General features: G+C 60.7%; 5 protein-coding genes across 5 annotated transcripts in view; all 5 read right to left on the bottom strand.

Moving 5' to 3' along the window:
* LMXM_32_0790 (conserved hypothetical protein) overlaps positions 1-3,813 on the bottom strand; it is a gene marked incomplete at both ends in the record, with an annotated part of 5,271 nt that extends 1,458 nt beyond the window's left edge. Inside the window, one exon of the mRNA XM_003878280.1 lies at positions 1-3,813. This exon is cut by the window's left edge and continues 1,458 nt beyond it. Within this exon, the coding sequence (XP_003878329.1) occupies positions 1-3,813 (3,813 nt within the window).
* A 1,788-nt stretch (positions 3,814-5,601) lies between these two features.
* On the bottom strand, positions 5,602-10,671 carry LMXM_32_0780 (conserved hypothetical protein; the record flags this gene model as incomplete). Its single annotated transcript, XM_003878279.1, has 1 exon — positions 5,602-10,671. The coding sequence occupies one exon, from the start codon at positions 10,669-10,671 to the stop codon at positions 5,602-5,604; it is 5,070 nt and encodes a 1,689-aa protein (XP_003878328.1).
* Positions 10,672-14,538: 3,867 nt separating this feature from the next.
* On the bottom strand, positions 14,539-17,214 carry LMXM_32_0770 (putative CYC2-like cyclin; the record flags this gene model as incomplete). Its single annotated transcript, XM_003878278.1, has 1 exon — positions 14,539-17,214. One exon carries the CDS (start codon positions 17,212-17,214, stop codon positions 14,539-14,541), a length of 2,676 nt encoding a protein of 891 aa, XP_003878327.1.
* Positions 17,215-24,331: 7,117 nt separating this feature from the next.
* LMXM_32_0765 (conserved hypothetical protein) lies at positions 24,332-25,594 on the bottom strand (the record flags this gene model as incomplete). The annotated part of the gene is made up of 1 exon (XM_003878277.1): positions 24,332-25,594. One exon carries the CDS (start codon positions 25,592-25,594, stop codon positions 24,332-24,334), a length of 1,263 nt encoding a protein of 420 aa, XP_003878326.1.
* Positions 25,595-27,033: 1,439 nt separating this feature from the next.
* LMXM_32_0760 (conserved hypothetical protein) overlaps positions 27,034-27,500 on the bottom strand; it is a gene marked incomplete at both ends in the record, with an annotated part of 1,122 nt that continues 655 nt past the window's right edge. The window contains one exon of the mRNA XM_003878276.1: positions 27,034-27,500. This exon is cut by the window's right edge and continues 655 nt beyond it. Coding sequence (XP_003878325.1) covers positions 27,034-27,500 — 467 coding nt within the window.

Raw genomic sequence — 27,500 nt, 5'->3', positions numbered from 1 at the left:
ATCGACTTCGGCGTCGAGGCACTCGTCCGCTGTGCTTTCCAGGAGGGCGCTGCTTTCGTACTCCAACGCATCGGGTATGTCTTTGCTAGCGGCTGCGGTGGGCAAGGCTGGTAATGTGTCTTCACCACTGCTCGCCCGAGCGGGGTCGGGTTCATTGTCGGTCACCCCATCGCTGTCGCAGCTAGTTGCCACCGACGCTCCTTCATCCGACCACTTGACGGCCGTTTCCGGGGAGTTCACGGCTGTGTCTAGGTCACTGCGCTTTACCACGCCATTGCTCACGTACGGGTGAAGGCAGAGGGCAACACGGGCCGTGTCTGGGATAGCGATCGCCAACTGCCAAAGGTGCCTCACAACCTCATCCAAGCAAGACACCACCTCTGCGAAACTGTTCGTGCCATCGCCTGCGCCGCTGCCTATTTCGCTTCCCTCGTCGGTGGAGAATGGCTGCCGCCTGTGGTGTCTGTCGTCCGTCGTGTCGATGGAAGCGGCAGCAGACGTGTTGTGTCGGTTAAAGGTCAGGAACCGCTGTTGATTTCTCTCCAGTACATACCATGCAAGAGAGCCGCTGCCGTACACCGCTGCCTCCGTCGCCTTTCCTTCCTCCAACGCGGAGGCTGGTAGTCCAGACCACAGCAACGCCTTCACGAGACGCTGCCGCCCCAGTGAGGGAGGGAGGCTATCTAGTGCACGTTGCAGTGTTTCGTTGTGTAGCAGCGCCAAGGCACCGCTTCTCCCTGACACCGCCGCCGCGTAGACGCGCAGCTTGCGCAGGTACACGGCAACCATAGGATGACATGCACTTATCACATCATCCACTACGCATTGGACAAGACCAGGATCGCCGACAGACGGGGGGTTTCCGGATTCACCGAACAGGGCCACCACCTGAAGAAGGCGGAGAAGCACCATCAACGATGGGTGCCCCCGAGGCCGCAACAGCGCCGCTTCTGTCGGTAGCCTGCCGCCGTTATGGCGGTGCCGCTCCTCTCCCACGTGGGACACCGATGCAGCAGCCTCGATGGAGGGCAGCGTCTCCACGCCAGGTACCGGCACTGGGAGCGTTGCGTATCGCCGGAAGACTTCGATGGAAACCGTCACCACCTCCTCAGAGAGCTCCGCGCAGGATGTGAGATGGGCCCGCGCTTGGGCGAGTGCAGCTGCAGAGCTCCGCTGCAGCGGTAATGCAGGAGACAAGGCACTGGCGAATGAGGGAAGAGATGTCACTTTACTGTGCCTCCTCCCTTGCCGCGAGTGTGCCGTAGACGCTTCGACTGAGTGTTTCAGGCCACCGTCGTTAGCTGAAGTTTCGACCACGGCAGTCGAGAGAACAAACGCGGTCCGCTGGCACCTTTCCATCCGCGGGCATAGCGCGCATGCAGCCACAGCCTCGCTCTCATCGGCGCAGCTTGGGAGTTTCTCCAGCAGGGCAAGCTCGGTAGCATGTACTCTGGAGCCGTTCCAAGCCGCCAGCGTGTTCAACCACGCTGACATCGTCTGTGTTTTGCCAGCATTCGTCGCCCGATACGTGCTGTAGTAGAGCGACGGCCCCGCACAAACTCCCTCGAGCGCCAGCAGCGTCCACATGACCGTCACGGTGTTGCCCGAATGAAAGACGCTGGGGAAAGCGTCACACATGGCGTGAAAGAGAAGGCACCAGAGCCGCGCAGGGGTCGCAGGCTGGCGGGCTACGTCACGTTGCAGCATCCCTGCCTCCTCGAAGCAAGCGGACACGCGCGCGAATACAAGTGCCACCCAGCCAGGCATGTCGTCTCGCACTGTCGCACCGTAGGCATCGACAGGATGCTCGCCGTCACTCGACGACACATCTTCGGGGTCGGCTAGCAAGACTCGCATCAGAGGCATATAGAGGCGGTCACGAACGTGAGCGAGGCTCGTGCTCCTGTCCAACGTCGCAGCAGCCGGCTCTTCAGTGTTGCTACCACCGGCTCCGGAGAAGGTCGCGCAATGCGCCACTTCAGGCCTTCCTCGCATACTCACTCCGCCCGCACGCCGCAACGCGAGCAGGTTGCCGCGCACCTGCGACACCGCCACCACGGCTGCTATCAGCACAGCCCAATCCTCAAATGTCTCCATCGACTCGGCGTGTGGCGGCGCGTGCGCGACGGCGGCGCTACAGCTGTGGGGCGGCTGCCCCAGCGATGACATCGTGAGTGGAGAAGTGCGGCCGCATACCACTGGCCACAGCCACTCTTGGCAAAGCTGGATGGCGATTTCTCGACCGCGACGGGCAGCCGCGCTCAGAGGCTTGCATTGGGCCGGGTGCGTGGACGAGCTTGGCACGTTGCCTCCACTTAAGGCCGCCGCGTCGGATGTGGCCACCGCCAGAGCCACCTCCACCAACCGCAGGAACAATGGGCATGTCGTCAGGTTTTTCCTGTGGCGCACGCGGGCCAAGTGCGCGCGGAGCGCGTCTTGGTATGCTGGAGGGAACACCGCTGCCGGGCAGAGAAGACCACCGTCGCGGAGTACAGCATGGCGACGCCGCTGTTGCTGCACATCCTGAGGATGGGTATGCGCACCGGCGCTCCCCCAGCCCAAATGGTGAACGATGTAGCGCTGCAAGTGCTGTTCAACAGATGGCGGTGCCATTGGAATATCCACTGCTCGCCGCGGTGGCGCTGCTGGGTGCCTGCCATCGCTGTGGTGTCCCAGAGCAGCCGCCTCCGCCGGCGACTCTCGCTGTCGCAACGACTGCTGCGTCGGTGGCGGCAGTCGAGCAGCAGCGAGGGATACCTCAATTGGCATCTGATCAGGGTTAGCCCACCACCAAAGCATGACAAACTCGAGCCCCAAGATCTTTGCCGCGCCATCCGAGGGAGGGTGGCGCGCCATGTGCTGCTCCCAGTGCATGTGAAGTGTGTAGGCAGATGAGCATAGAAGCGCACGGATACCGCGCTCGAGACGCCGTCGCAGTCCTGCCGGTTGCCGGGAGTAGTCATAAGGGTAGATGTTTTGCAGCCAGTGTTGCGGCGCACCGGTTGCTGCCACGTCGCCGTCATTCAGCGCCGCAAGCTCACAGTACTGCCCGAGGAATGCCTGCTCCAGCATGGCGCGCCAAAACGCGACCACAGAGTTGGTGGGGAACCCGGCCGACTCACCTTTGACACGACCCCCCTGCTCCCACAGGAGCATATCCTGTAGGACAACCTCCATGTCCTTCAGCGCCGCTGCTAGCGGCATAAGCTGCCACTGAAACCCACCCGCAGGAGCGCCGTCGGTTGCCGCTTGCTCAGGGCGCAAAAAAGCCTCTGGCCGGCGAGTGGTCGAGTACAACGCGGCTTCCTTAACATCGTCGAAGATATGGTGCAGAAACATGTCCTGTGCAGCCGCAAAGTCGTCGGTCAGAGGAGACCCGGCGGTAAAGGACGAGGCCCTCATAGAGGCACCGCGGCTCTGCTGAGGTCCCTCAGCTGTGTTGCTAGGGGGTACGTCGCGTAGCCCGACGAGGTACTCGGTCCAGGCCGAAAGGTGGGCCGACCGCTGAAAATGGGTAGCGCAGCTGCTTCCTTGCAGCAGGTCATCGGCTACGTCCGCTGTAGCACGTGCAAAGGCGGCGGCGAAGTCCTCGCGGGTGGTTTTCGACGTCGCTGCTGCGATCGTGTCATGAAGGGGCGGTGGGTTGGCAAGAGGCATTGAAGGCGGCTGCGGGGCCGTCGCAAAGGATACGCAGGATCGTCGCTGATTCCACGAAGCACGCGTCCCAGTCGGCAAACAGCAGGTCACGTACGTGGTCAGCATCCACCGCGCCCCCAGCTGCTGGCTGGCTGGCACGGGGCGGCGAGTGGTCATCTTCCTTTTATTTGGTTGTTTATGTGCCACCGTGTCGCGAATGGGACCCCTTTACGAGCCTCTCCAGGTCAGGTGGGGGAATGCGCGCGAAGGGAAACTGTCGCTCACGCCAGTCGTGCACGCGAGGTGGGAAAGAAAAATACAATGGCGTGCGCATCGCAGTGCGGTTTTCGTACGTCCGTGTAGACGTATATTCCGCTGCCCAATACTCAGCGGAACACCAAACACCACGCGCCTCCTCACGCACCAGAGTGACCGGCACCGCCACCCCAGAAAAGAGCACAGCAGAAGTGTGCTGTGTAAAACGTGGAAATGCCGAGGGATGGAGACGGGGAAAAAAATTACCGTTGAGAAAGCGAGCCACACTGCGTGCGCCTCGGGGATCGTTCGTGCAAACGGCAATGACAGCTTCTCGTCTGTAGATGGCGTCGGCGAGCCTTCGACGGTTTCGGGGAGGAGAAGGGGAGGGATAGCGGTGTAGGAGGAGAGTACGCGGGTGGCGAGCAGGTGCGGCGGGGGCGGGGTGGGTGGACAGGAGGGAGAAGGACAGAGAAAGAGGCGACGTTGGAGCAGAGTGGAGATACTCGCGCAAGCAGTAGCCCATACCCACTCGCCCCTGCTTCCTGAAAAAGGTGCGAGTTGGGAAGAGGTAATTCACAGACAAGAAGCATACACAGGGTGTGCGAGGCCAACGGTTGTACGCCAGAGAAACAAGTCATAACGGCGCAGAGAAAAGCACCAGCAACGGTAGACCCAGCCGTCAATGCAGACATGGAAGAGGTGGAGGGGCAGGGAGCTCCCCCCCCACCGCCCACTTGTTAGCTATTATGCCTTTTCGCCTTCAACGTGTCCGTTCTATGTCCCATACAGCACGAGCTCAACTGTGCTCTACGCAGGGCCTGTTACAGGCCCCACCAGCGTGGGGCGAGGCAACGCTAAGCACACGCATTACAGCAATGCGCCCACCCAGTCATCTCAGCACCTTCTCTGCCTCAAGCTCTACCCCCTCACCCACCGCCTCACAGCCGCTTCCCCGCTATGCCGGCTGCCACCCCTGGTGCGTCCCCTCCCCCTCGGTGGGAGTGGGTGGCTCAGGCTTCCCCACACCAGCGGGCAGTGCGAGGGCCGGGTGGTGGGATGCGTTCGCGTCACGCGGACAGTCTGCCCATCATGTGGAGAGCGCACACGGGCGTTCGCGGCTGCAGATCACCCGGACGCCACGCCGCCCAGGAGCTGACCGCCGCCATCAGCAGCGATGCACCGCCCTGGCTGCGCTGCGTCGCAGGCACTCGGCCCTGTCAGCGCCAGAGGCAGCTCGGCGTTTGGCAGGGATGGGGATGGGAGATGGGGGAGGAGGTACTGGACTCTGAGCTACCATGCACCGAGAGGTGTGCCCATACACACACACACACAAACCGTTGTAAAGCTGCCCCTACTCCTGTTTTGGGGGAAAAAAGAGGTCAGCGTGACGCGCTAGCGGTTCCGTGGTCGGCACGTTTGTTTGAGGGAAGCAGATGCACACCTAAGTGCGCCGCCCGCACCCTGCGCATCGCCAGGAGCCGATCCAATTACGCTGAGCTTCAGCGTGCACAAGCTTTCATGGATACAATAGACTGCCTCAGCCACGACAGGGGAGGGGAATATGAGGGGAGAAAGAAGCTCTGGCCGCACGCACACACGCATCCACGCACGCGGAACGTGCTCAGACAGTCACCCGCCCCCTCCGTAGCCCTTCTCCCGTGCCCTTCAGAGACTGGGTCGGCCCTTGCTGCGTCCATCAAACCAGCTTCATTTTCTCTCCTCCACAGTGCCGCGCGAACCATACGTCTCGTTGGTCACTGGCCGCTTAAGCGGCGCCGACGCTGTGCGCTGTAGTCGCACCACCGGGTCGCGGTGTGCATTCGCCGCACGAGTCGCATCGTTGGAGGATGAATAGCCGAGGCGGCTGTTCCCAGTTGCGCCAACTACGGATCCTCCCGACGGAGACGTCGGAGTCGACACCGCTACAGGCGTTCTCGCCGCGCCCGCCTCCTTCCCTGGAGTACGCTGCCGCGTCACAGCTGCTGCGACGCCGTCCACTGCCACCCCACCCCTGCTAGGAGATGCACGGCCAGCAGCGCGGAACTGCGGCGTTCTCGGTGCAGGTCCTCCCGGGCTTGCCGTGGTAGCTGCGGTAGTAGTTACTGGAGGCGTGGAGGATGGCAGAGCGTTCAATGGTGCGCGCGTGGGTCGGGTTGTGCGAGAAACAGGTCCGTAGCCAATGGAACGCGCCGCCCGTGCGGCCGGCTGTTCAGCTGCCATCAGCGGTGGGTGGAGGGCGGCGGCGATGAGGGCGGCCTCCTTGGTCTGCAGGTGCTTCATGACGTCGCCCGTAAGCTGGAAGCGAAGGAAGTTCGAGTCTGGAAAGATGAGCCGATGGTGCTGCAGGAACTCCACAATGTTTGGCGCGCGACGCGCCATAGCGCTCAGGGGGCGAGTGGCGGGAGGCAGCGGCGAGCTGGGCACAGACACAACATGAGCGGAGGGGCGGCACGGCGCCGATGGGGCCAGTTCGGGAGTCGAACCACGTTGCGAATCGTTACCGCCAGAGTTATCGTTGATGGGGTCTCCGGCGTCAATGCGTGTGCCGGCATGATCAATCATCACGGTCATGCTCTCACTTCGGCCAACGCGTGCGAGCGGCCGCGTCGAGTGCGGCGGCACCGGACTCTCGCCCCCCTCCTCGACAGACTCCCCGGTCCGGGAACCAACCGAGTTTCCTCTGAAGGAGCGCAGCGCGGCATCGTGATCCGTCGTACGCTCAACACTCTCCCGCAGCGAACTAGCAGCGCGGGATGCGTACTGTTGCTCTGCCAGCTTCGCCCGCATGCCACAAACCCAATCTCGCAGGACTTCGCGCACGAGGAAGAGTTGTCGGTCGAGGCGGTTGCGCACAAAGCTTGTAACTAGGATGGAGTTCTGGCGATTGCGAATAACAGATTCGATCGAGTTCTCGACGATGACCACGCGATTTATGCACCGGCCGAGTCGGCACAGCTCCTTCGTGTAGTGCGAGTCACGATACCACCGCGCATCGCGATAAATGGCTTCGTCGAAGATCTTGTTCGCCGGGTCAATGTGGCGCATGGCACGCCGGGCTAGACTCTCTTCGCTCGCCGTCCACAGCACCAGCTCCAGTCGAAGAGGGTTCGTATCCTTCGCCGTGGCCGGACGCGCCTCCCCGGTGCTGCACAAGCCAGCAGAAGAGGCCGGACCTGAAACCTCGGACGCGCTGGCACCCGACGCCGCGACAGTGCCAGCGGGAGCGGTGCTGTTAGTGCGGCGGTAGCCATCCGCCGACTGTCTCTGTGCAACCCGTGAGCGGTACAGCGGCGCCACGCCCATACGGTGCATTGCCTCGTCATACAGCCGACTCGAGGCATGCTGGCTGCGGGTATGGGTGTCGATAACCTTGTATTGGGGTGAGGGGCAGAGGCCGCGCAGCGTGTGGAGAAGCAGCTCGGCGCCGGGTCGAAGTATAGGTCCGGTGAAGCATCGGTTGTTGCAGAGCGTCTCGTCCAGGTCAAACACAATGGTGATGGTATTCGCCGCCTCCTCCGCCGAGAAGAGCTCCGGCAGAAGATCCTCCGAGGCAGTCGCGGCTGCCTTCTGAGGCGAGGAGGTGCCAGCGCCACTTGATAATCCGCTGGGGCCATCCCCTCGCCGGGAAGCCGTGCGTGACAGCGGCTCTGATCCACCGCTGGGCGTCATGCTAGGGGCGGTTGATCGCCGCCGAGAGTCCCGAATGCAACTGGGCGTGCCGGGCACGGCCGCAGTAAGTTGACTGTTCAGCGCCGTGGTCGACAAAGGTGGTGCCGCACCACCCATTGCACCAAAAGGGGGCATGCCCGTGCCCCTGGCCCCGGAGCCAGCCTCGCCGGCAGCTCGTCCACGAGGTGTCGAGATGGACACGCCGTCACCGTTGCCAGCGGAGCCATTCTCCGGGGCATTCGTCCGCCGTGAGCTCCGCAGCACTGCCTGGCTTCTCTCTCGCGCCCTCCCAGAGGAAGTAGACGTAGCAGACACACTCGGTTTGCCCTTCCGCGCCGATGACTCGGTGGTGCAGCTCTTCTCCGTGGTCGGGGCAGCGGCTCCTCCTGCATCTCGCACTGGCAATCTTTCCTCAGGTTTGGCGCGGCTGCCTTGTGCAACCAACGTTGTTAGTGAAGTCTGCGACGACGCGGGCACAGCCGGTGGTCGCTTCCGAGGTGATCGTGCAGCCGGCGGCGTCGTCACTTCATCCGTCGCGTTGGACGTGGTGCCTCTGTCATTGAACTCTTGTCCGTCCCTGTCCGCACCCATCCGCTCCAACTCTCGCATCAGCGTTTGTGGTGAGTCGAGCAAGCCGAAAATCTCTGGATGGCGCTCCTTCGTGACAGCGCGCAGCATCTCCAGCTCCCGTTGCTGGTCCTTCTCAATGCGGTGGCGAAGACGCGGCGTGATGGGCGCATGACCGGTGGTGTCAGTTCCGCGAAGCAGTTCATCCAAGGAGCTCTCCGGGACCTGTTTTACCTCCTCCAACCCCTCCGGATTGTGGTCGCTTGTATCCGCCGGGTACATCAAGGAGCTCGACTCGTCATCTTTTGGCTCCGCCATGGCACTCGCGGTGCTTCTCGACGCACATCCATCAAACGCCCCATTGGATGCATGGCTGGTATTCGACACTTGACATGTGAGTGGCTCCTCCTCCCGCCACAGCACATGCAAGTCCTCGAGAAGCGCCGCGAAGCTCTCCAGCGGCGTGGAACACGAGCCGCTGCGGTGCGACGATAGCGACCTCTCAGAAGCAGCCGATACCGCAGATTCCGCGACAACATGCAGCTCTGGCAATCGCATCGGTTCCTGCTGTGGCGGCGCGCGTCTCGCGACGGGGGTCTCTTCCTCCACCTCATTGTGCACGCTGCTCCTGGAAGGCGATAGCTCGGCTGCAGGGTCGACCGAAGACGGTGGTGTGACCGCAGACGTAAACGGCGACCTCGGCGCGCTGGGGTTGCGTTGGGACAGATGCGCCGAAGTCGTTGTTTCCAGAGAAGCGCTACGAATGCTTTCCTTCGACAGCGGCTGCTCATGTGCACAAGCGGGAGAGTACACAGCCGCGTCGACGGAAGGAGACCGCGACGATGCTGAAGAGCGACGCTCCAACGATGAGCTACTTTCCGGTGTGCAAGAGGAAGCGCTGCGACGCTGCCGGCCCTTACGGAGCTGCGGCTCTGTGCTACCGCCCGCTTCTGCATCAAGTGCCGTGGAGGACGGTGGGCCATCCTTCCCAGCAGAAGAGGTGCAAGGGTGCAGAATTCTCTGCGCAGGATCCGCATTCACCGGTGCACACTCCGGCGGCGGATGCGAGAAGGGCGGTACTGGCCGAGCCTTGTATATTGGGGCGCCGTAAGACGCCGCCGGCAGTGAGGAGCGGAGAACAGTGCAAACTGCCTCCTCGCCGGAGCGCGCTATCTGCGATTTCTCATTCAACTGAGGGGTCTTCGGTGCGGGCAAGTGGCGGTCCCTCACCTCGGGCACGATGGCTGGTCGCCGCGGCGTCTGCGGTACTGACGAAAGAGCCACCATGGACTGCGAGGGATTGTGCACATGCATCGGCTGCTTCTGCAGATGCTGCGGCGGTGTGCAATCCGGCTGTGAGGACGCGTGGTTCATGGTCGACGAGCTACGGAGTTCCTCAGGGACATCCGCAGTGATCCCCAGTTGCTCTTTCACTGACTGCGATGAGCTGTGGACGGAGGCTGGCGGCGGTGGCGCCTGCACCGGCTCACCGTCCGCCCCCTCCGAAGCGCTGGCGAAGCTAGACTCTAGCGTAACACGGTTCCGGCGCTTTCCGCCATAGATGTGCGGAGCAGGGTCTGTAAGAGGGTTAGGATGCATCACGATCGGCGCCACATCGCCGTCAAGAAGAAAAGGGGGTGAGATAGCCGCCCCCGCACGTACCCCAGAGGTTCCGCCGTACCCCCTGCCACGGCTGCCGTGGATCACGGCGAGCGCCACTGGCGTCCCTGTTGGTGGTCCAAGGTCAGACGCCTGAGTACGGCCGGGTCGAATCACGCCGTTGTTGTCGGTGCCGCACATTTTCTGCCCCCTCTCAATACTGCTGGGCAGCAGGCTCTTGGTTGGCGGAGGCGCTGATTCGGCGTCGATATTGTGATTAGAGGATGTGGTGCCCGACATGGATACCTGCAAGGGCGCCAGCGCGGCGTCAGCGATGGGCAGCTCGGGGGGTGGAGCTGGCAAGTGGGCCCGGCTACTGAAGGTTGAGTGGAGAAATCCTGGTACAGTCCTCGATCCTGACCTGGAGGTGCTGCGGTGCGGAGCGTGCTGTGTGGTGCTGCGCGCCACCGTCGCTGGCGATGCAGCAGAGCTCGGTCGCATGCGCGTCAGTGAAAAGCTTGCTGCGTTGAGAGTTGTCGGGTTGGTGCGCGCATACGGATCTACATCTGTTGCTCTCGAAGCCTGAAGAGAAGAAGCTGGCGCTGCTGCTGTGTCGGCGGAGGGTGGATGGCGAGCGTGTGCTCTGCCGAGAGTCTCCCCTCTCCCGGATGGCGCTGCGGTGTTGCTCCTCTTCCTGGCTACGCTGCTCGGTTTGGTGTAGTCGCTTCTGCGATCACGATCCTTGTTACTCGGAGGCGGTGATGCACCTGTGGTCACCGGGGTGAGATGAGACAACGGCGCAGGCGCATGGGAGCGGGGCGACGGGCTGGTGAGGGACCTCCTCTTCCTTATGAAAGAGAGTCGCTGTGGTCGGTTGGAGTTGAGCGCGTCAGCACTGTCGCTGTTCTCACCCGTGTGGCACGAGTCCGAGCTCACGGACATTGTGTGTCTTTCCCCCGTGTCTCGTTTTCCTGGTGCCGTACCCTCTGGTGAGGTGGATCGTACGCCCTGCACGTCCGCCTCCCACTTCGGTGCACACCGGTCGTAAGACGGTGGCGTGTTACGAAGCGAGTGAAAAGAGTGGTGGGAGGGGTGGGGGTTGGCGTAGGTGCTGGCACGCGCGATAAGCAGGGAGACACACACTCGAGCCCTGAGAACGGACAGTGCTTGGCCAGGTGGCCGTGTGGCTGGAAGATACAAGAGAAGAAGGACAGGGGAGAGCCCACTCGGGGATGGGGGGGGGGGGTTGTGGGGAGCGCGGAGACAAAGCAAACCCCCACGAGAGCAAGAAAAAAAATGGCAGAGGGGGAGAGACGAGAGGCAACGCACGCCCGCTGCGTCTCGTCACGCACGCGCGCGGAGATGATAAACTATGCGGAGACGAAACGAATTCGACAACCGGCGTGATCACACGGAAATAAAAACGGCTGAAGGGGGAGAATGAGAACGGCTTGCGTACCCATACATACAAAGATAAAAGAGGCGCAGAAGAGGAGGGGTGGATGCAGGCACTCGCACGTGCGCACCGCCTCGCTTTCCTCGATGGTGAGCCTTCTCCTGTTTCCTTGTGTCGGGGAAGGGAAGGGAGGGGTGGGGGTACGGAGACGGAGCTGACGAAAGACACCGTGTGTCGCCACTTGCTGCTACAAATGTGCTTCGACGGCAAGGAAAACGTGGAGGATCACCGGTGCTCCACCGCTTCTCCACCGCGTGCGTCGAAGAGCCCCTACCGCGCCCACAACGTCAAGCGACAGAAATTCACAGTTACTAGCACACAGGCACACAGGCACACAGGCAGTGGGGCACGGATGTGAAGAGAATAACGGAGACTGGCGCTGCGAGAACAGTGTAGAGACAGATAGATATAGGCACTTTGAAGACATCTACTCTACACAGGAGGACGGGCGGTAGGGGGAGGGAGGGGGGGAGCAGCAGCGGCAGCAACGGCAACGACAACAATGGGCAAACGAAGCGTAAAGGCAGAAGAGAAGCAAAGCGATGTGGGGAAAGAAATAAGATGTAAAGCACGCACACGCTGAAGGTGGCAGAGGCAGCTGGCGAAAGACACACAAGAAGACAAGAGCGTGATGGAGAGAGACGGCGGCGGTGGTGGTAGTAGGGGGGAGGAGGAGGAGAGGGGCAGGCTGGAAAGGGGGCTGGCGTCAACACCAATGCGGAAGCACACACAAACACACGCACACGCACACACGTGAAGAGGGAAAATAACGAAAAGAAGAATCGGTCACTTGCGCTGTGGTCGTCTACTTCGGGCAAAGCTGTGGAGGCGCCAAGTGCGGAGAAACGCTTGCTTCTTTATGAGGAGAGTCTCGCTTGAGCGCTGGAACGGTGGTACCCTTGCCTCTGCGTGTTTTGGTGAACCACGTAGTGGCGCCTGTGGGGAGAGCTGAAAGCGCGCACGGCCGAAGTGTCCCTGCAATGGACTCGCAGAAGGTCCTCGGTCGCCTTGTAACCCTATTTCTACTGTCAAGTGAATGGGGGCCACACTCCACGTGGCGTGAGGCAGAAGAGTGCGCGAGACGTGGGCAGTCGAATGCGTGGTGCGGAAGAGGTTACAGAGAGGCGAAGGGAAAAGCAAAGGTGATAGTTGGCAAGGCGCAGTGGATGTGGATACGCAGAGGGAGCTTGGAGAGTAGAGACAAGCGGTGTAAGATGGAAGGGAGGTGTGTACCACATGCACGTTCGGTGTCGTGTATGTGGCATCAAACCACGGTTCCAGCTTCTGTGGTAGGAGGCACCACGGCCGCGCAAGGAGCGGGTGGCATGACACGCGCTGCTGCGGGCACTCCAACCTTTTCGTTGTGTCCATGCCTCGCTCCCCGACGCCCAGCCACGCACAGGGGTCACTCGCGGAGAAATCAAGAAGGCGAAGACGATAGCGTATACATCTAGCGTGTGCACCGGCAGCGCATCTTCGTCTGCACACAGATGACGTTGTTGTTGTTTGACCACCCGTGTGTGTGTGTGTGTGTGGGCCTCGGTGCTGGACTCCCTGCCCGAATACCTTGATGCAATATTACACACGTCTCCCATTTCTTGAGCAATAGGGGAGGCGGGCGTGAGCGAGAGTGAGAGAGAAGGAAAGGTCGATGTTGCTGTCGCTCATTTATTCGAGCCGTTAGTACCTGCTTCTATGGAGGCGGGGGGAGAGGAAGAGGAAGAGCGGGGAGTGGCACACGCGCTTCTTTGAGCGATCCACTCTCGTGCGAGTATCTGTGTGCGGCTGGAGCCTTGCCCCCACCACCACCGCCCCTTCCAGTCCCTCTTTTGGTATTTGGTCCTCATCTCTCATCTCGAATGGGGAGTAAGATGGCGGTGCAGTGCAGGGAGTGTGTCAGCGTGACGTCGTGCCCGGTGCTACCTCTCTCTGGTATCCAAAGCGCGGGCATCTATACGGCTCCACCACCGCTCCAAGCGCCACGGAATCGTACAAGCCCTGAAGCGGCGGGGATGGGGCGGTAGCGGAGAAGACATGAAGAGAGTCGACGTGATGGGCGAGCGAGAGCGATAGAAAGGTGCGTCACCGGGGCCACACGTCCCACGACAAGACGCCAAGCAGAAAAGCCAGCTAACACGAACCAGAGGCACTGCAAGGTCAAGGCAAGAGAGGCATCAAAACACGCGTGCACAACCAAAAAAGCAGCCAAAAGGGTGACATCTTTTTCAAGGAGGTGGACGTGAGCGAATGCAGCGCCGCAATGGACGAGCCGCCAACGCGTGCCTTGAAGCCATCAGCCGTGATGATCGATACAGAGGCGGTGAGCAAGAAAAGTAAGGATCGAAGACCACAGAAAGAGAGAGGCAAGCCCGCCCAGTGAAACTACAGCCGTAAGGTTGACCTACGCATGCGCTCACACCTCGGCACGCTAACAGGGACTCAGAGCGAGAGGCACACCGACTACTTTATACGTGGGGTCGCAGCAGCAGCAGAAGAGAAAGCACGCCCGCACACAAGTGAGCAACAAAAACCAAGACGAAAGGCTATGGTAAATCAGCACCCTTTGTCTTCTTCCTGTCGCCTGCTACACGCACACACGCACACAAGCACACACACACACACACACGAACCGCCTTCCTTTACGTCCATCAACCGCACTACCCGGTTCAGCTGCCTGCATGCTCAACTCAGTGCCTGTCCCCGCGCGCCTCACAGTTTCGCTTTTTATACCGTTGATGCTGCTCACTTGCTGGGCCTCCTCTGCGGTTCGTCCGTCCTTCGCCCCCCCCATCGATTCCCTCGCTCGCTTCGCCTCCAACGAATGCGTGCGTGTGTGTTTACAGCCGCCACGCAAGGAGGCACGCGACACCACACCATCGAGATGGCGACGAGAAGAGCGAGGGGGAAGGAGGGCAAAGGACGCTGCCTGTGAAGCTACCTCGACAAGATCCATCACACACACTCACGTCATTCGGCCGACATCCAAGAGCACGAGAAACAAAGAGTGCACCCCACTCCCACCCACATACCCGCCTCCCTCGCACTGCCCGACGCACACATCAACACAGAGAGAGACACTCGATCATACGCCTCTTGTGGCGCGTGTGTCTGCTTCGAGTGCCTGTGTAGGCGTCTGTGACCACGTGCAGCGATACTCTGGCACCTCGCACCTCCTGCCCTCCCTCCTCTCTCTCCTCGGCAACTGTCTCTCCCTGCATCGACCTCTATAAAGGAGGCAGCCAAGGATGAAGAGGGAGAAAGCTCCTCTTCAGTGAGCTGCAGAGAGCATCACAGAAGCGATGGCAGAGAGACCACCCCTGCAGCGCCGCTCCACCTGACAGCTCGTCCTCATCCTACAAGGACGGCGGTGAATGTGTCAGTGGTGGGCGGCATCGCTGAAAGTAAGCAGCTTCATCCTCGTCATCATCCTCGTACCAGGCGCCCTCCTCGTCCTCTTCGCCGTAGTACTCGTCGTACTCCCCCTCCGCATCCTCGTCGTCGTTGTAGTAGTGGAAGTAACCGTCCTCGTCGTAGTAGCCGTACTCGCACTCCTCGTACCCCTCGTCAGCCTCGTCGTGGGAGTAGTCCCCGTCCGCGTACGCCCCATTCGCGGCTGCCGCCGCTGTTGGCTGAGCAGCAGCGGAATTAGCGACCGTACTCGTATACGGTTGCGTCCTCGTCGACGAGGAAGGGTCCACATGCTGCGGACTGATTCGTGGCATCGGGCTCCGCCTGGCTACAGCGCCAGGCGTCGCAGGACCGCAGCAGTGGCGAGCAGGTGAAGCAGGGCTAGGCTGGGGATGAGATTCAGTAGAGCTACGAGACGCGACGGCGGCGGCGGGCGGAGCATTGCATGCCTGCGGCTTCCGCTCGACCATCAAATTCGCAGGAAATGGCGGATAGGTGCCGCCGCTGTTGGTGTAACGCGGCGGCGCAGCGGATGACTGCGGTTGCAGACTCACACGCCCGCCACTTCCAGAAAGGCTGTTGGTGGACGACTGTAGCGCCTGCGACGCTGACTGCTGTTTGTTCTGTTGCGGCGGTGGCAGTCGACTCAACTCCTCGGCATGCGCTGACGGTGCTAGTACGTCCAGCTGACCACGCACCAGAGAAGCTGTGACACCGAGAACATCACGCACATGCTGCACCATACCGAATGGGCCCCAGCGTTTCTTCTGCTGGTGGCTCGCCGCGGCAGTCGCGCTGCGCTTCGTGTCTGCCGCGACGAGTGCCGAGGACTGGCCAGCTGAGTTTTCGCTGCCCGCCCCCGTCACCCGATCTTGGCACGACTGCTTTGACACCTTGCGACCGCCGTCCTCGGCGCCGTACATGTCGAGTTCAGCGTAGCCCACCGTTCCACTGGCGTGGCGGTGCGGCCCGTGAGCATGCGTGGCTTTCGACTTGAAGAACCGCACTGACGGGTGCCGCCCCACCGACGGGGGGCGCAGCGGACTCGGCGGGCTACCGCCCAGACGGCTGAGCTGACGCACCGAAATTGGGCTCGGCGGCTCGGCAGTACCGTGCACGACGCTGAACAGGCGTCTCTTCGCCGTCGGCGGGCGAAGAGGCAGCGCGCTGTGGATCGGCAACGGTGGCACAAAGGCCCTACGGTCATTCAGGGAAGAGGGCGCGCCGCCTGGCACACTCGCCGTGCTAACTGCACCGAAGGTGCTATCCAACACACTGGCCGGAAGCAGCACCGAGCTAGCGGAGCTGCGAGGCGGAAGGCTAGAGAGATCCACGAAGGGGGTAGTGAGGGATGGTACGTCAGTCACCCCTGCTGCAGCAGTAGGGCATCGCGAGTTTGCAGCGCTGCTGACGGCGCACGGGACCGTCATCGCACAACTGCTGGCCGCACGCATCTGCGGGACGCTGCGCGGGACGACCGCGGAGGACAGGGAGGTCCCGACCGTCTCTTCTTCGCCTTCCAGAACTTCGCTGGATAATCCCGGCGTGCGACTCGCCTCGCACATTGCGCCTGTCTTGCTTCGCTCCCCGTACTCTGTAAGTGTGGTACAGCTCGTGAAAGACGGCTTCGAGGTGCTGGCAAGTTGGACAGCGGACGTGCTCTCACTTGTGTCTAGCACGTAAGTGTTGAGTGGCGTCATCAAGTCGCGGCGCAGCGCGAGCTTCTCCATCCATATTAGCCACTGCTCCACCTCCGACTCCTTCAGGAGCAGATCAAAGTCGAGAAGGTACAGAAAGTCAAGCTCCATCCGCGTCATCTCGCTCAGTGGAATACCGGAGGATTGGGCAAAGCAGGCGTTCAGTCGGGACGAGCTGTGCTCATCGTACACCTTGGCGGCGACGAGAATGGCGGTGGTGGTGAGGCGGTACCAGTTTGCGCGTGTGACGCTCAGAAACTCAGAGGCGCACTGCGCCGTGACTCGCGCAAGGTAAGCCAGGCCAGCGATGAACACCATCGGTGCCATCTTGCCATGGTGTCGGCCCAGGGCAGCGAGCAACGTCGGCACTGCCCCCTCATCCGCTACGCTTCTCTCCTGTTCCGCCTGGCGAGCCTGCCCAGCAGCGCTGAAGAAGGTTGAGTTAGTATGCAGAGACGGCGGTGGCAGTGGGGTGGAGGTGCGGTTCTGTTCGGCTGCGATGTCGCTGCTGAGTTCGCGGACGTGCAGCCCATGTGTGCTGTGCAGCGGATTGGTGAAGCGGGGCGAGTACACAGGGGTGCCGCAACTGAGTGCCACGCTGGAGGGTGCGCCGCCGAATGGGGACATGACGCTGCTGCGTGGGGAGTCAAAGGAGTGCGTGCTCGTGGCCAGGTCACGATTCATGTCACCGCCGATAAGTTGCCGCTGACTGTCCCGCCACGCCGCTGGTGCGTTGGCGACGCGGCGCTCACACTCGTTCATCAGCTCCTCCAGCGCCACCTCGTAGAAGGCGGCAAAACGCTCCATCGAGAAGGCGTCGGCGGCGGCTGATGACTGCGCCGTTCCTCGCTGGGTATGTGTTGGTATTCCCAGCGAGCTGTCCACGCGCGAGCCGGGCAGGCTGTAGAGCTGGCGCAATCCCATCGGATCATCCCCGGAAGTGCCGCCGACAAGCGAAGACAGGTCGCTGCGAGAGCAGTTTAACCGAAGCGGCGGCCCCCCAATCATGGCTTGGAGGGCGATGGCATGCATGGCCTTGGACGCAAAGGAGTTGTGATCACCTGCGGCCTTGGGCACGTGTTGCGCTGTCCGTTCCGTCCCTTCGATCGGTATGCGCAGGGCGCGTGTGCCAATGTGGGGAGCGGCAAAAGCGGCGGAGACGGCGTGTGAGTCATCCACGTCCGCCTTCATCAACGCAGCACCAGCGGCAGTCGGCGGCACAGATGAGGCGTTCAACGCCACGGGTAACGTGGCCTTCACGGCCAGCGACACCCCAAGCATGAAGGTGTCATCACAGCGCGAGGGCACTGACACAGGCCCCCCGCACTCATTGCGCAAGGCGTTGCAGTCCTCCGTGCCATATGCATCCTTCTCTTCCTCTGTTGCTCTATCTGCGGAAGGAGCGACGCAGCGCTCCTCGCTGTTGATGTCATCATCGGACGTGGCCGCGGCATTGAGGAGGTGGCATTGCTGACCTCGGCAACGATACTGCGACGCCACAGGGTACGAAGAGCCCGGCCTTTCTGTCTCAGTACATGGCTTCCACTGCTCCGAGCTGGTCGGCGGCGTCCACGGAGCTGGCGACTGCCGCGCCGACTCAGCGGTAGGAGTCGTTATGGGAAATTCCATGGCAGCCGCTCGAAGGGAAGAGCTCAGAGAAAGGGAATAAGAGGACTGCCTGTGCGCCTCTATGTGTGTGTGTGTCTCTGCACCCCTCAACAGAGCCCAGTTGTGGGGCGGAAGTTGGCAACGCGTGGGTATACGGAGTCGGGTGCTAACAGAGAAGTGTAGCTACCAACGCACGCGCGCGGAGAGAAAGTGCAAGAGATACGAAGGGAGAAACAGAGACCAGCTCACCTCACCCAACATGATATCAGCTTCTGAACAACGTGCTCACGCAACCACAAATAAGCTCGCAGAGATGCCAGCACGCACCTGCGCTCTCAACCAGAGACGCGAAACGTCAACAATATATATAACGAGCGAAACACAGGTCAAGACACGTTGCACGTTCTTTCTTCCACCTAAAACTGCAACAGCTGCAAGTGAAAGTGAGCACGGCCGCCCACCAAAACTGAGAGCGAGGTGTGCCACGAAGGCCCGGCCAACAACAACGCCAACACCAACACCAACGGCAACAAAAGGGAGGAGGGGCGGAAGATGAAAGTAGTACTAGTACTCGAAGCCGAAGCACACGCGACGTGCGAGCCGTCCACGAAAGCGAAATGGCCAATCGACTGAAGAACCGGGTAGACGGAAAGGAAAACGGGAAGGTGGGCAGGTGGAGAGACAGAGCAGCAGAAGGGAAGTGAGTAAAGTAGGAACAGCGCAAGTGAAGTGATCACGACGACAGCGGAGCACACACATACACATGTATATGTATATATATATGTATACATACAACAGGTGCAATGCCGGCCTGTACAGAAAAGAGACCGGGAATGTGTAGCAGCGAAGAAACACCAACGTCACTCCGGCTCCCTCCACATCTGTGCACCCTTTCTGCGTGCGTGTGTCTGTGTGTGTGTGTGTGCGTGTTACTCGACAGATGCAGAGAACCGAAGAAAAGAAGGGCGGGTTCGTGAGGGGTCGACAACACCTCCGCTTCGCTAAGGTGCACGGTTTGGGTGGTGTGTGGGCAAAAGGAGCCGGGGAAGGAGTAGGTCGCGAGGGCGGGGGGAGGCGGCAATCGACAAGGGTATGGAGAGAAGAATGGTCACGAGTGAGGGTGGACTGAACGGGGGTGGGGGGGGGGTGCAGGCGAAGCAAAGATTCGAAATCAAAAAGACCAAAAAAGAAAGATGGACAGGGGAGCGACAGCAAGGGGAAGACGGAGCGAGAGAGGAGCCACACACACAGAGAGAGGGGGGACGAAGCCACACGCGCTCGACCTTCAAAAACACCCGTGGTATAGCAGCAGGCGCGCACACACACACAGACAGATGGACGGACGAAGGGGAAGGGTACGATGGAGGAGGAGAAAGTCAAAAGGAGGGCGACACGGAGTAGAACGACGGCAGCGAGACGGCCGGTGCGGGGAGGGACACCAATCAAAAACACTAAAAAAGTAACGCCGATGATAAGCCTCCGTTGAATGCCTGCTGCTGTGCACTGGTCGGTGCAAGGTTGCCTGGGGTCGCGGGGCACTCTGAGTGTTGTTTTTCTTCTTTCCTCTTCCTCACCGTATTTGCGTTCCTGATGTACACGACGCGGCAACGCGAGCGCTGTCAGGGGGTGGTGTACACGCGGTGGGTGGCCAAGAGAGAGAGACAGAGCGGGAACAAGAACTGGACGCCCTGGTGACCGGTGGTGTCGATCGCAGTCCACTCTGCCCTCCACAAGACGCACACGCACGGACGCCGCACCAGTGAACAACGCGATGGCAATCGTGTGGGGAGTGGTGCCCAATTTCGCGATAACCGCCAGAGCACAAGCTATACTGTCCGTTTGTCTTCGCCTCGCACTTCCTTCCTTTTTCCTCCGTGCTTCGTGCTGCGTGCTGCGTGCTGTGTGTACCTGTTGCCTCCTCTCCTCTCCCCATCAAACGCGCCGAGCGACACACGCCGACACCGCGCGCAGAAAAGGGAAGCAACGAGGAGGGAAGATGGAGATGGTGGTGGTAGGAAGGAGAAGCCGAACAAGGGAAAAACGCCTTATGGGAAGGGGAGGGGGTGGAAGAGGGGGAGCAAGAGCGGACGACGACGAAGAAATCAGAAGGAGAAAGCGCTGTTTAGGTGAGGAGGGGTAGAGATGAATAGGGATGCTGCGGGGCGCTATACTGTTCCGCGCAGCTCTCATCCCCCTTCTCTCTGAGTTTCTCGCTCGCTCCACTCCCTTTGTTGTGTTGTTGTTGTTTCTGGTCCGCTCCTTTATCAAGTGTGCGTGTGCGTGTCTTGTGTTGTGCTGTCACTGCTGCTGTAGTGCTTTTCTTTCTCCGCTCCACCCTCCACCCTTCTCACCTCCCTGAGCAGCGGCTTGAGTTGTTCGCTTGTTGTTTGCGGTGGAGAGGTGAAGGGCGGGCGAGGGTGCGGGGGACTGTATGAGAAACGCTAACGAATGCGCACCTCAGGTCGGTGTGGATGGGAGAGGAGGGAAGAGAAGGGGTGACACATGAGGGCGTGTGTGGTACCACAGGTATACAGACGTGGGAGTGTGCACGCCCGTGCGTGGAGCAGCAGCCGTGGCCACGGAAGACGAATGCAGCGGGGAAGCGGGAAAAAAACAAAGTCGGAGAGACGAAAACCTTTTCCGCTGGTGCTCGAAGGCTGCTGTCGGGAAATTGTGTCGCTCTTTGTTCGTGACCGTCATGCGACATGAGAGGTGCAGCACCGTGCACGTTAGGGCAGCTCCCCTCGTCGCGCGTCCCCCCATTGCTGAGAGCTGCGGCAAATCGGCATATGACAGTTTGGCAAAGAAGAAGTTGATGTACACTTTTGGCTTCTCACGGCGTAGAAAGCGAGAGGCGCACTCTCCGACACCGGGCAACCTGCACCATCGGGACTTCTTTTCAAGACGGAGGCAGGTGCGTTTCCTTTTGCTCCTCTTCGCGCCTTGCAGCCTTCATCGCCATCATCGCCTCGTCCTACCGACAGGAGATGATGGCTTACAAGGCGTGGAGTCGCCGCCCCCCCCCACTCCCCCTTCCGAACGCGCAATCATTCACGAGCACACTCATCCAGTGAAAGCTGCAACTTGGTAAGATGCGCAGAGAGGCGAAGGCACCGAACCCGAAAAGACACCCAAACGTCGAAAACAGACGCATTCCACCAAAAGAGAAGAGCTGAAACCAGCGCCTCAGGCAATCGTTGCGCACCATACACGCGCGAAACACCCAGTTCACTCGTTGCACAGGTGTGCACATTCTCTTCCAGTGTCTAGGTTCGCTTCGAATCACGTGACGGTGTGCCAAGTGCCGTGAATTTCACCGCCGGCGGTGTGTGAAGCTCGTCGATGAGAGCGCCTCGCGTCTGCTTGCGCTCATCCCTCCACTTTTAGCAGAGCAGCGCATAGTTGATCCCTCAGCTGATGGCAAAGTACACTGCCACTTACGGCACATCTGCTTCCACCAGAGCGGCCTCTTGGAGGTGCCGTTGCTCCGGCAAGACTGGTGGGGCAATGCAGTCGATAAGGAGGTTGCTGCCAATGTGTCAAGGACGAAATCCATAGAGTCGTGAAAGCCAAACGAGGCATCCATCGCCTTTACCTGATGCGCGTCAGCGAAAATGCTGACCCTGTGCAGGTTGCCGGACAGGTGCGCTTTGGGGCAGTTCATAGAGCGGTGCTTCAGCTGCGCCCTCCGCTCCACCCCCCACCTCCACGCCGCTGTGGCCGCAACAGCCCCTCCTGAGTAGCTTCATAGTTGCTGTGCGCAAGCGCTCGATGGAAGGGCCAGCAAAGAAGAGGCTTTCGGCCACCCCTGCACATGTCCACGTAGGTGAACACCTGAACCGCCTTCTTGCCATTGCACTGTTGTGCGAGGTCAGCAGTGCTGAAAAAGACACGGCCAAGGCAGCGGCCGAGCTGCGGGGCGCCATAGCCGAGGTGGTGGCCACACGTGAACTCGTACCGCTAGATCCCGCGGTCCTATAGGTCCTCGGCGGCTTTTAACGGTCATCGTGGAATTGAAGAGAGCGTGCTCCAACACCTCTGTGTCGTAGCGCTGGTGCGAGCCCAGCGCCTCGGCCTGGAGAGGGCTGCGGCCCAGCGTCAGCAGCCCGTATTTGCCTCCACAGCAGACGCATGGCAGGAACTGCGTCGCCGCCGAAGGGCACATGCCCTGTTCGTTCAGCAGACCAGAGACAAGATTCAAATAGCCGCCGTCGACCTCTTCCGCAGACTGGGCCTCGCTATGTTGCAGGCGCACGTGGCGGTGCAGCGGCAGCAGCGCATCAGGCGTCCTCTCCATTTACTCGATCACGGTGATGGTGTCGAGAATCTCCTAAGGCAGCTGGCTGCCATCACTGGCTCCAGCCTTCAGCTGCACCCCCTTGGCGGCGGGGCTCAGGTGCTTGAGGGAGTTCGCCTCCTGGCTCACAGAGCTCGAGACGCTCGCCACGACGTCGGAAGCCCTTGAAATCGCCAGGTTAGACATGGTGATCTACCTTTTAAAGGAGCACTACCGAAATCCCCGCTGGAGGAGGCGGGGCGACCGGTCGGCCAGCCACGGCGAAACACATCAGTGCCCTCTCATTGGTGCCGTGTGTGAACGTTCTAATGGTGTCGTGCCTACGGCAATACGCAAAGACAACGAGACACAAAAGAAGGGATGAGTCTGTAGAGACGACCTCCGATCGCGTATCAGCCCAGCTTCGAGGCGGGGCAGCGGGAGCTGAAGGCACAGGGATCGTGGCGAGCCAGGGTGAGGCGTTGGGAGAGGGCACGCAGGATGAGAAACACCAATAGCGGTGTCCTCGCACTGCCCAGCACACTTTTTTCTTCAACGTGTCCGTTCTATGTCCCATACAGCACGAGCTCAACTGTGCTCTACGCAGGGCCTGTTACAGGCCCCACCAGCGTGGGGCGAGGCAACGCTAAGCACACGCATTACAGCAATGCGCCCACCCAGTCATCTCAGTACCTTCTCTGCCTCAAGCTCTACCCCCTCACCCACCGCCTCACAGCCGCTTCCCCGCTATGCCGGCTGCCACCCCTGGTGCGTCCCCTCCCCCTCGGTGGGAGTGGGTGGCTCAGGCTTCCCCACACCAGCGGGCAGTGCGAGGGCCGGGTGGTGGGATGCGTTCGCGTCACGCGGACAGTCTGCCCATCATGTGGAGAGCGCACACGGGCGTTCGCGGCTGCAGATCACCCGGACGCCACGCCGCCCAGGAGCTGACCGCCGCCATCAGCAGCGATGCACCGCCCTGGCTGCGCTGCGTCGCAGGCACTCGGCCCTGTCAGCGCCAGAGGCGGCTCGGCGTTTGGCAGGGATGGGGATGGGAGATGGGGGAGGAGGTACTGGACTCTGAGCTACCATGCACCGAGAGGTGTGCCCATCCCCGTCATCAGGGGTGCTCGGCATCCGAGGAAAGAAGAGAAAATGCGGTCCTGGTTTCTGGAGGCCGCCTGCTCATCGACCCTATTCATCTCCATTATCCCTCTGCTTTCTGGGTGGCGGGACCGGCGGAAGAGGGCTGTGGGTCTTGTACAGAAGACAGGATAAGACAGGGGAGACGAAAACGGGCCAAGCGGACGCGGGAAGACCTCCTTCCCCCCCCATCTCCCCATCAGGCATGTCTGCCTGCCGATAAAATAACATTCTCCGATGGCGCAGAGCGAGGAGGAGGGGCGAGAACACAACCTCCCTCGAGATTGCAGTCCACATCCGCCCTCCCCCTCCCTCCTCTCCATTATCTTCCCAGCGGCATAGTGCGATTGCCTTGAGAGAAGAAGAATTGACACTCAACTCTAACGGCAGACACATCGTCGTCATCGCGCAGGCACACACACACACGCACGCACACACGTGTGTGTCCAAAAAAAAAGGAAACTAACAAGGTTCGCGGGGGCTCATGCGGGCCGGCCGCTTTTAGGAATCGAAGTTTGCTCGCGCATCCACAGTAGCACTACAGTAGGGGGCCAAGCACGTGCAACACCAAGACAGAAGATACGGCACGCCAAGAGCAAGCGAGCGAGAGAGAGAGCAGGGGCATGGGAGGTGAGCGTATCCGTCGATAAAAGAAAACAAAAGACCCCACGTTCATCTGGTATGTTCGCTTTACTTTACTCACTGCGCACACGGGAACGACGCCTGCTGTGGATGCCATGAATGCTGCGCCTGCATGAGCACGGACGTGTGTCCCCTCCTCTACTCTCTCTCTCGCATCTGCGCACTACAGAGAAAGACAGCACGAGCTACTCGCTGTCGCTGAACTATATCAAAACTCTTCGAGGCCCTGTGGTCAGCCTGCCTGCGGCACTCCACCGACGATGTAAATGACGCTCGAAAACCACACAAATGCGAAAAAGAAGTCCTTCCTCTGTCTCCACCTGCGCCTCACAGTTCGTGCTGCCACTCGACAGAGCGACCGCGTTGGCACGAACGTTAGTTGACTGCCTTGGACGGTGCGCGGGTCGAGGGCCGCGGCGCAGACTCCAGCGAGTCTGACGTGCGCGTGACGGACGGAGAGGCAGACTTCCCTGATACTCGGTTGATGTCGCCCGCGTCGGCGGCTGTGTGAGACTCGATCTTTCGCACACGATCCAGGAGGTTGTTACTGGTACTTTCCAGCGCGTCCATCCGTTGGTGTAGCTGCTGCATCGATGCGGACTGATCTTCCATGAAGCGCATGAAACGCTCCAGAAAAGCGTGTTTGTCATTCTGAGGTGCAGGCTGAGAACTTCTTTCTGGAAGCGAGCGTCGAGGAACCACCTGTTCGTGGAAAATAGGCCAGCTGGCACTGCTGCTGTTGCTCAGCATCCCCGAAGACTCGCGCCGCCGCGCCGCATCGATGGCGCTTTCGGCAAAATACTCGGCCATCTCCGGCGTGCTCACCCCCATCTCCTCCACCCTGATTGGAGCACCTTCAGGTGCGGTGTGCTGAGATCGGCCTGCGTCGGCACTGCAGCCTAGCACTCCATCCGCGGCCAGACTTGACCACTCAGCTCGTCTGCCTGACGGGGGGGTGCGCTGTATTCCGTGGCGCGGCGTCGACGGCATCGACCAGGAGGGCGTGGCAACATGGGTCGGGCTCGGTTGCGTGGACTCCTGGACAGGCTCACTGCGCAAGGCGAGCGCGGCTGGCGGGGTACGGCTGGTCGCACCGCTTACGTGTCGATGTCGCTGAATCGATGACGGGGTGAGGCGGCTGTGTCGGTAGGCCTCCCGCGTGTCAGCGCTGATCTTGCCTTCATCAGCGCCTCCAGAGTCGATCGCGCCTTGCAGTATGCTATGAGAAGACGTAGATCTGGAGGTGATCGAGGTGAGTCGATGAACGCGGGCTGCCAAGTTCGATCGCGCGGCAATGCTCGGGGACGACTCCGCCGAGTGCGAGTGCGGCGACAGGCTTCCGCCAGCGCGTCCTTGCACGACGGGGTAGTGAAGTTCCTCGCCGTCGTGGGTGGCGACGCTGATGATACCCCCAGCCATTTGGACAGAGGAGCTCGCTCGCCGCCGGCCGTGGTCACCAGAGTGGAAGGAGTAGGCACGGCCGAGTGCCCCCGCAGTCGTTGTGATCGGCATCTCCGGCGCGGGAAACACCTCTGTCATCGATATTTGACCTGGAGTCTCGCAGTTGGAGGGGGGCATAGAACGCCCCGACTCGTACTGCGCCTCGGTAAGGAGCTCGTTCAAAGGATCTGTGAACATCAATCACACGTCGCACGACACGCGAAACACCGATGTACACCTCCGGTTCCTCGCGCTTTCGAGTCACTCGCTTTGCCACTACTTTGCTGAGCGTGGGCCTGGGCCTTGTATTCGGCGGCGTGATGAGGCGTTGAAGAGTAGATGTGGAGGACACGTACTCGAAGTGCAGTTGGACAAGGAAAGCAAGAGAGGAGGAAGGGGGCGGTGCCGATGAGTGGAGCGGCAGTGCCCACGCCAGCGAACACACACCCACAACGTGAAACGACTCGACGGCAGCCGGTCAATAGGGAGACGCGCCACGCAACACGGACAAGGATCAACTTCCTTGTCTGCGCCTCGCTTGTCTTCTTTAGTACTCCTTCAGCTGCACAAGAGAGGAAGGGCGAGAGAAGGCACGGTGAGGGACACGTAGGGGAAGGGGAGGGGGAGGGGGGGTTGGAGGGGTTCAACAAAACAGGACCATGAAGGGCTGAGGAGAGAGCGTGAGGCTCTCGCTCTTCCAGAGCGCAGACGGTGATGTACAAGTGTGGTGGTGGTGGTTGGGAGGGGGTCGAAAGGAGGACGTCAACACGCTGCACACCGTGAGCGGGGGAAAGTAAACGAAATTAAGGAGTGGCGTATAGGGCAGACAGACATAGACACATGCGCACAGGGTAGAGGAAAGAAAGACGCAACGGACAGGGACCGCTTGAGGGGCCCGGCACAAGAAAACGAAGAGAGAGGAGTGAGCGTGGGCACACAAAGTTCGATGCTTTGTTTTTGTTTGTTTTTTGATGGGAAAGATGGTTGGGAACGAATGGTACGGTCAACCGCGACAACACACAGAATAAGGTGCCTTACGCTACAAGAGATCCACTGAAAGCAGGAGCAGCAGCAGCAGCAGCACACGCACGCAACGCAATGCGATGACGGTGACGAGTAGCCCCGTGGCAGAAGAGGAGTGAGCGTAGGGAGAGAAGAAAGAATGAGCACATCGAAGGGGACATCAAGCAGAGTGTTGGGGGTGAAGTGATGGAAGCCGTGGCGTGTCTTTATACCGTATAGACGCATGTATTACGCTCTCCGCCACTACCCAAGGTCGCCAAAAAGGCGAAGGAAATCGGCCAGCGCCACGGGGAGGGAGGGAGTGAGGGAGGGAGGGAGGGCCCGAAGAAATATGGGTAGCAAGATGCGCGAGCACCGGTATCGCTCCACCTTGCAGCGTGTTCGACGGCTGCCGCACAGATGCCCCTGACCATATCACTCTTACCGAGTGCCGCGATAGCAAGGTCGCGAATCTTCTTTTGTGCAGTCTGAAGGTGCGCGTCTGGTGTTCGCACGTGTGTAGGTGCTAGGCAAGTAGAAGGCATTCTCACGTGGATGAGGAAAACATACCGGCGACTATAAGAAGACCTCGCACTCGCGATACTCGGCCGCTGCCGCTTCCCCCACCGACGCGGTTAAGACAACGAGGCGGAGAGAGAGGCGCCTATTCGCTCATCACAGCGACGCGCGGCGGCGACAAGGGTGGCGGGATTCGCGCCGCGGCGACTCTTGGCTTGACGCATGTCGAACAGCAGTTGTGCGTGAGCGAGCACGGCGCTGTGGACGTCATCGGCTTCCGTTTCAGCAGCAGGAGCAAGCTTCACGGTGCCCTTCACCTTCTCCGCCTCAGCCTGCGGCACAACCAGTGATCCTGGGGTCGACGACGGACCAACAGCTGCGTGTTCGATGCGGTCTTGACGTTCATTGAGCGTCGGCGCAGCAAGTGAAGCGGTATCGCTGCCCTCCACTGACGGAGTTATTTCTGGTGCGCCTTCCGAGAAACCGCTAGCGTCGCCGACCGACCCCGTCATCGCAACGGCTGTGCCTGACGCGTTTTTCTCATCCAGCAGTGGTGCTTTCATGACGCGCTCGTAGTAATCGC

The sequence above is a fragment of the Leishmania mexicana genome, chromosome 32 (assembly GCF_000234665.1).
Source record: "Leishmania mexicana MHOM/GT/2001/U1103 complete genome, chromosome 32".
NCBI lineage: Eukaryota > Euglenozoa > Kinetoplastea > Trypanosomatida > Trypanosomatidae > Leishmania > Leishmania mexicana.
The sequence above is the reverse complement of the archived record's forward strand: the minus strand, read 5'-3'. Positions and strand labels throughout refer to the sequence as shown.